The sequence below is a fragment of the Triticum urartu genome, chromosome 3 (genome assembly GCF_003073215.2).
Source record: "Triticum urartu cultivar G1812 chromosome 3, Tu2.1, whole genome shotgun sequence".
Lineage (NCBI taxonomy): Eukaryota > Viridiplantae > Streptophyta > Magnoliopsida > Poales > Poaceae > Triticum > Triticum urartu.
The window spans coordinates 232556632-232564559 of NC_053024.1; the positions used below are offsets into that span (position 1 = coordinate 232556632).

General features: G+C 41.0%; 1 protein-coding gene across 1 annotated transcript; it reads left to right on the top strand.

The window, feature by feature from the left end:
- Positions 1–785: 785 nt before the first annotated feature.
- LOC125543716 (NEDD8-activating enzyme E1 catalytic subunit-like) lies at positions 786–6976 on the top strand. Its single transcript, XM_048707173.1, has 9 exons — positions 786–1083; positions 1179–1342; positions 2288–2490; positions 2916–3148; positions 3220–3282; positions 3367–3423; positions 4669–4790; positions 5774–5891; positions 6469–6976. Exons 1-9 carry the CDS (start codon positions 964–966, stop codon positions 6754–6756), a joined length of 1368 nt encoding a protein of 455 aa, XP_048563130.1. The 5' UTR covers positions 786–963; the 3' UTR covers positions 6757–6976.
- The last annotated feature ends 952 nt before the right edge of the window (positions 6977–7928 follow it).

Below are 7928 nucleotides of genomic sequence, written 5' to 3' on the forward strand. Positions count from 1 at the left end.
GCGTCCTCGAGATCCCCTCCCCTTGCACCGGCCCGAAGATGACACCGGCGTCCTCGAGATCCCCTCCCCTTGCACCGGACGCAGATGAGAAAACCTCTCTTATGGGGGGGGGCCTGCAAAGGACGCCGCCGGCAGGTATTGGATCCCCGCGATGTTTGAGCCGATGGAGAGGACCACCGGCTCCGGTGGCGGAGCCGGAGCGACCGGTGCCGGCGCTGCATTGGCCCGGGGCGGCGGCATGATGCAGACAGGGGAGGGAGCTCGCAGTGCCGCCGCCAGATCTACTCCGGCCGCGGAGTGGCCGTCAACCCACCTCTCTTGGATGGGATTGCTGCCGGCGATGACCGGAGTGGGTGGGGCGTGGCGAGACGCCGGCGTGGCCATCGGAGAAACCGAACGGGCGGTGAGGTGAGAGAGAGGGAGTGGGTGTGAACCGGCGAGGGAGGTGACGAGGGAGGGCGTGGGGAGTTATGAGCAATCACGTCGTCTCCCGCGCGTCCTAAGGCGTGCAGGCGCTCGCCATACGTGGCTCGAGCGAGCCTGGACCACAAAAAAATGACCGATTCGGCCGTTCCTCCAGAGACAGGCTGATGCCTACTTTGAGGTTCGTGCGGGCCAGGTTTTTGATACAGCTCAGGCAATCAAATAAGTCAGATTCTTTCCGCACGGGTCTGGCCCAACCTAATGCGACCAACCAAACACGTCCTAATAGATGCAGATGTTGGTTTTCTCACTGTTTTAGCTCACCTAGGCTCGAGGGGCCAGGCTTGCTCTGGGCTTGCTGCCTTGCGCTGCAGCCTCTAACCGCAGCCGTCCGATCTGACAAATCACGCATCCTAGCCGCACACTCCAAGGTCCTGAGTTATTTCTCTCGTCTCCTTCCCCCACCTCGGCCGCACGCCCTACCCTCGGCGCCTCGACTACGATACATCCTACAGATTCCCCCGTCCAAAGGCAGGCGAGATGGCTTCCCCCGACGCGGCGGCGCCGCCGCCAACGGAGCCCGAAAGGTGGAGAGACCTGGACATGCTCCTCTCCCGCCCCGGGAACCTCGTTCACTCCACCTTCGATCCCAGCCCCGTGGTGAGCCGCCGCCGCCACCGCTCCAACCCCTGTCCGGCGTTTTCGATCCTTCTCGCGATTTCACACTGAATCGGCTACTTGCGCCGTGCTTGCAGCTGCGGGACCTTATTGGGAGCTACGTCGAGGTGCTGGTGGTGGGGGCGGGCGGGCTGGGCTGCGAGCTCCTCAAGGACCTCGCCCTCTCCGGGTTCAAGAACCTGCACGTCATCGACATGGACACCATCGACGTCTCCAACCTCAACCGCCAGTTCCTCTTCAGGTCCTTCTCGACACCCAGTCCTTCTGATTATACACAAGAATAGGGTTTATGCAGTATAGTGGTATTAAACTTTGCTGCCTTGTTCACGTGCTAAGCGCTAGATTTAAGGTTGTTTGCTCCACGGGATAATATTTCTGGCTTGCATAGATAGTGAGCAATGTACGGATTGGAGAATAGATAAATAGAAGGACGTTCTACTGTTAGGTCCTCTAAAATGAAACTGGGTTCAATTATTTGCAAGTTCTGAGTGACCGGAAGTGAGGAACAGTAGAGAGGATTTCAGGTTAACATATACTTTTGTCCCATGTGATGTGATGTCAACAATATATCAGCATTTGGAAAATATTATGTGGGCATGGTACATTAGAAATTAGATAACTACAAGAACGCATTATCCATGGTATATATTAGATAAATATTATGCGAGTTTCTGAAGCAATAACAAATATATTGGTAAAAAAGGAATCCTCATTCTCCATAAAATTTGGTCAGCATGGTATACGGTGGATTATGATAATCTTGTGTCATTGAATCCCTTCTAAGATATTAGATAGATACTGTATGTTTTGCTACCTGTTCTTAATTTTTTTTTTGAAACGCTACCTGTTCTTAATCAAGTTGCAAGCAGCCAAACAATTATTGTGGTCATAAACATGCAAGATCATTGGAGGCCAATCATTGAATACGACACTTTGTCTAACTTCAGTATGATTGCCAAACCAGTGATAGATTCTCACACACACAATAAATAATTGAATTGACAGCAGCTGTAAACATAAGCACTGCACAGGACAACAACTGCAAACCAAGCCTTACTCATCGAGTAAGGCCAAAACCTCACTTTATTGCGGCATCAACTGTATATCTGTTTGGATTTTGCATGTTCTATTTACGTTTCTCTGTAATGTTACCATCTCAATGAGCATTGCATGTGATTTTGTACAGGATTCAAGACGTTGGGAAGCCCAAGGCTGAAGTAGCTGCGAAGAGGGTTATGGAGCGAGTTAGTGGAGTGAACATTGTGCCCCATTTTTGTAGGATTGAAGATAAAGAGCTAGAGTTCTATAATCAGTTCCAAATAATTGTTCTTGGTCTGGACTCAATTGAAGCTCGAAGCTACATCAATTCTGTGGCTTGTGGTTTCTTAGGTATATATTTCAATGCCGTTTTTATGGATCTCTAGTCTTTTACTTGGAAAGAAGGCTTCAACTAGTAAATATCTTTGGTCGGCAATGTGTTCATATGTCCTTTCCTTGTATAAATTCCAATTTAAATTTGCAAGTGACTATAACATGCACATTCATAGCAACTATAGATTGAGACTGAAGAAAGTTTTGCAAAAAAAGTGCTAGAGATAAATGTGAATCAATACTGTTCTGTGTTAATATTTCCATCCCAAGTAAAACGGTATGTTGGGCTGCACATAAAATGATAAAATCAAGGTTCTCTAATTTAATACAGGTAGTATTTTCCCGTTTATGACTCAAATGATGAGAAACTAGTACATTTACACAATGAAACTCATAATATCCTTCATTTATGTACTGATGCCGGTATGTCTTTGAAATTGCAGAGTATGACGCAGACGACAAACCAGTCCAGGAGACAGTTAAACCTATGGTAGATGGTGGGACAGAAGGTTTCAAAGGTCACGCTAGAGTCATTATACCAGGGACGACGCCTTGCTTTGAATGCAACATATGGCTTTTTCCTCCCCAGGTCAAGTTTCCCTTATGTACCCTTGCTGAGACTCCAAGAACTGCAGCTCATTGCATTGAGTATGCTCATTTGATCAAATGGGACGAGGTATAATTCTTGTATCTGTAATTTGCCCTTTAATTTATTTTCATTTGTAACAAATATATTTTGTCTTGTAGGTTCACAGTGGAAAACCTTTTGATGCTGATGATACAGAACATATGCAGTGGATTTATTCAGAGGTTTGCTCTAGTGTGATGACATACAAAATTATATAGTGTCCTATCTTTTTTTCTGTCTAATCTTTTGTCATGTATACTTGACAGGCTTTAAAGAGAGCAGAACTTTTTGGTATTTCCGGAGTTACGTATTCTTTGACTCAGGTGTGTCATCTTCTCCGTTTATTTATTCTCCAGGCCTAAGATGTAACTTTAATCCCTATCTATCCCAGAATGTTTCAATGTTATACTCCTCTATTGTGAACTGTGCTTGTGCCCTTGTTAATAATGCATTCTATCGTAAAACTAATAACAATCAAAATTCTTGGCAGAATCATAGTATTTTGTTATTTATACCTTTATATATCAAAGCAAACCCACCCTTATTACGTTAAATTCATGTTAAAGGGGGCCAACAATATTGTGCTGGCAAGGTGAAAATTCCAGTGCTGGGTTGGTCGGAAGTTTTGTGAGTGAGTGTGGATGCAGCTCAAATTCAATATCTGCCATATACTCCAAATTCCGCCCTGTTAAGATTATCTCGTTTTTCTAGTAGTCTGCTGTGCTCCAATAGTAGGTGATTTTGCTACTAGTATTTGCTGTTATAATCATTGTGTAGTTGGATTAGGCTGTGTGCAGGTTTGCACTATGGGCAAGCTGGCACTGGTAGCATTATCCACTTCAATAGTGGACAGATTGATATTTAAGAAGTTGTAAATAAGAATGGTCTTAGTTTATAACTTGTGTAAGTTTTGTTTAATCATAGCAACGTTTAAAGTTAACTAGCCTTGTAATCCACCTACATATGATTTTTCTGAATAAATATCTATTCACACAATAATCTCTGTCTCTTTTCTGCATGCTGCTCTTTTGCTTTGTGCAAAAAAATATCTATTCACACATGATTTAGCTGTCACCTATGCAGCTTCAGCATGCTTGTCAATGTTTAATTTCCACAGTATTGCGTTATGTCCAATTTTTTCTTCTGACAGAAGTTTTTGTGCCATTTAGTTAGTTTATCAGCAACTAATTCTCTATATGCCACTGATGCTTCTTTGGTCTGTTACATCCGCCTACTTAATGTCAATTATAAAATAAAATTACCACCGCTTAATGGGAATCCCACAACTTAGAATGTATCTTAGTGTCCTTCAGATAGTAGGCATTTCAGAGAGAACCTTTTCACATTTCGTAGTATGTGGAGGCATTTTTGCTATTGTTGCGCCAGTGATCTAATCTGCAAATTTTCTTATCCCTCTATATTCCTTCAGGCCAATTAATTTGGATTCTCAGTTATTTAGATGACCCAAGTACAATTTTATTATTTTTTCTGTTGTATACATCTTGGAATCAGGAAGCACAGAGTTGTTAATTTTAAGAGGGCATTGAAATTTGTATTCCTGATTACAGGGTGTTGTCAAGAATATCATCCCAGCTATTGCTTCAACAAATGCAATTATTTCTGCCGCATGTGCACTTGAAGCTTTGAAGCTTGTCTCTGGCTGCAGCAAAAGCGTGTCAAATTATCTCACGTGAGTTGCATTACTCCCATTCTTACTCTGTTACTCAAATAGTCGGTATCCCCAAAAAGTAAGACCGAAGTTTTTTTATCGTGTTACTTGTAAATACTTTTATTCTTATCTTTTAGCCAAAACTATTACTGTTTGAATGCAAAACATACATGCCAAAACTCCTGCAGCAAAGTGGACCATGCATTGGTTAGTCAGGAAGGCACACCATAAGAGTATTCAGAAAATGATAGGTTGATTCATGTTGTATTACTTGTAATGGTTCATTTCACTCACCTGAGTTTATTTCAGTGTATGAACTGGATAAAACTGCAGGCGCACATGTCTGACAACCTAAGCAACAGATTCCAAACAGACTAATATTTTAGATAATAAATTATAAATGAACCATACACACCAACTTTCAATTGATGACAAAAGGAAAACATATAATCTTCACTATTATTCACGTCTGTTCGCGGTAGGCAATATCTCGCATGCAAAGCTTTTTTGAAAAAGGAACATGCAAACTTTCTGATTTCGAGACAAATACAGCTTGTTGAAAGAAACTCTTCGGTTATTTGAGCGCACACATTCAGAAGTAAAGCTTCATTAGCAATGTGGCGCATTATGAATCTAATTTGCTTGAATTGCTCCTATTGATTTGGGTGTTTGGCTAGCTATTATTTTCTCTTAATCATGTGGCAAATAAATATTATTTTTCATTCCAAACTACATAGCTATTATTTGCTTGAGGTTCTTTTTTTGTCTTGTGATAGCATTCTATTCTATCCTTGATTGGTTGAAATCATTTGGTTAAAATTGGTTATTGACTTATTGTATCATATGTCGCCATATTCCCTCAAAATATTGTTTACATACACCACATGGTATTGTTGCTGGTAACTTGTTTGACAACCATATCTAAAGGAGATGCATTTCGGTTACAAAAACATGACGCATTGCCAATTTGAAGAGCCTAACAGTTATTTTATGTTCTCATGCAGGTACAATGGTCTTGTAGGAACTCATATTAAAGTCACAGAGTTTGTTAGAGATACAGATTGCCTTGTATGTGGGCCTGGTACCCTTATTGAGCTGGATACAACATCGACGCTTTCGGAGGTCAGTAACACTCAAATCATAAAAACTTGCATACCTTGTGCACATCTATTCGTATAATGAAGGTATATATCGACTTGAAAGGGGCTGAGATGAATCATGAACTACATATGTACACAAAATATGGATGGTGCTAAGATGTTAACTTTCAAATACATAAACATGAAGTTTTATTTAGCTCACACGTGCACATACATGAATGCATTCATCATGTAAAAAAATACATCATTTGGCTCAAAAGACAAGTATATTTTGCTGCATTGCCTGCAAACTTCAAAACATGTGCCGTATTTTCAGCAAAATGGTATTTCAAAATAGTGGGTTTTACCCAAAAAGGCTTTCGCCCCGCTTTATAAATAAAGCAAATAGTGGGTTTTACTATATTCTGAACAACGAGAAAGTTGAAAAGAAAACACTTCCTCACTGACACAAAGACTAGGCAGTTTAATACCTAGGTTTATGTTCCTAGTTGCATCAACATATAATTCTAAAATGGCACTGAATAGAGAATGTACTGTTGTGCATACGGAGCCTGTGTGCCTGTAGATTTCTGAATCCCCTTTCCACTTATCATGGACAGTTCATCAAGATGCTTGAGGAGCACCCCAAATTGCTGATGTCAAAAGCTAGCGTAACGCACGGAGGCAACAATCTGTACATGCAGTCGCCAGAAGTTCTTGAGCAGATGACACGGCCAAACCTGAGCATCCCCATGTTTGAGCTCCTTAAAGGAACCCCATTTGCTACTGTGCATGTTAGTGGTATGGCGGAGAGCAATGGCAAGAAAGTGTCATCGCTGAGGAAGCTGCGAGTGGCCTTCAAGGGCGTCGAGGAAGCTTCGAAGATGGATACAACTGAGAGCTCGTGATATCATCGTTTAGATAATATTAACCTCCCATTTCGTTGAGAGAGTAGTGTATTTGGAAGCACAGATGAAACAGAAGCTGAAATTTACACTTGCACAATCTCTTCGGTTTAACTTAAAATATATTTGGCAAAACTTAGTAGTCTGTAGTAGTTTGACTTGTATCTCAGTGGTGGACTGGTCATGCTATTTCACGTTTAAGACGCAACAGTTTTGCCGAGAAGATGGTTCCTGTCATGATCTCATAAAATAGTAGTGCCAAAATTAGTTCAGTTATGCAGTTCAATGCCAAAAATATAAGTACTAATAATCTCATAAAATAATTCGAATACCCGGGAGCCTGAGAAATCCTTGCATCTCGGACAAGCCCTTTCCTTCTGTAACTGTTTCAGGGTCTCTTTAGCTGAGAGGAAAAACATAATCCTATATGTAGAATTTTGGTTGGGATACTCAATTTTATGCCCCTAGTTGTGTCCCATTCAGCTGTTTTGTCTCTAGTTTCCAAGGTCCTGCCCAAGCCACTTCTTGACCGTTTGACTGTCACTTTAAAAAGTTCATAACAAATTCATATTAACTCGGAAAATTACAAATACGATATCAAAATGTTTAGAAAAACATCACCTATATGTGCATGTCATTTGCATTCACGAGGAAAGTGTTGTTTAAACCACACGATGTTATTAATATTATTAAACCTAAAAATGTATGAACAACACTTTTGTAATACAAATGACATGCACATATAGATGATGTTTTTCTGAACATTTTGATATCTTATTTGCATTTTCCCAAGTTAATATGAATTTATTATGAAGTTTTCAAAGCGACGAGCAAACGGTCAAAGGGTGGTCAAAGGCAAATGCATAAGAGGAGTGAAGTGCCTTGGGCAACGCAAAACAACTGAGTGGGACACAACTAGGGACACAAAAATAATTATCCCATTTTGGTTTGTTTGATCGTATCATAAGAAAAACAAATGATTTTTTCAAAATATTTTAGTGGATGCTAAAATTCCTTTGGAATGTAGTACAAATGAATCCTTTTCATATAGGATTTAGTCCTATATCAAACAACCAACATAGAAAAAATTCACAAGGATTCTAATCTTTCAAAATTCCAGTGAAATCCTTTGAATCAAAGGAGGGCTCAATTTTTGTTTCTGGTTATGACAAGAC

Coding starts and splice junctions, on each gene's coding strand:
- LOC125543716 (XM_048707173.1), top strand. CDS start 964: ATGGCTTCCCCCGACGCGGCGGCGCCGCCGCCAACGGAGCCCGAAAGG. Junction 1,343..2,287: donor AACCGCCAGTTCCTCTTCAG/GTCCTTCTCGAC, acceptor GATTTTGTACAG/GATTCAAGACGTTGGGAAGC. Junction 5,892..6,468: donor CAACATCGACGCTTTCGGAG/GTCAGTAACACT, acceptor TATCATGGACAG/TTCATCAAGATGCTTGAGGA.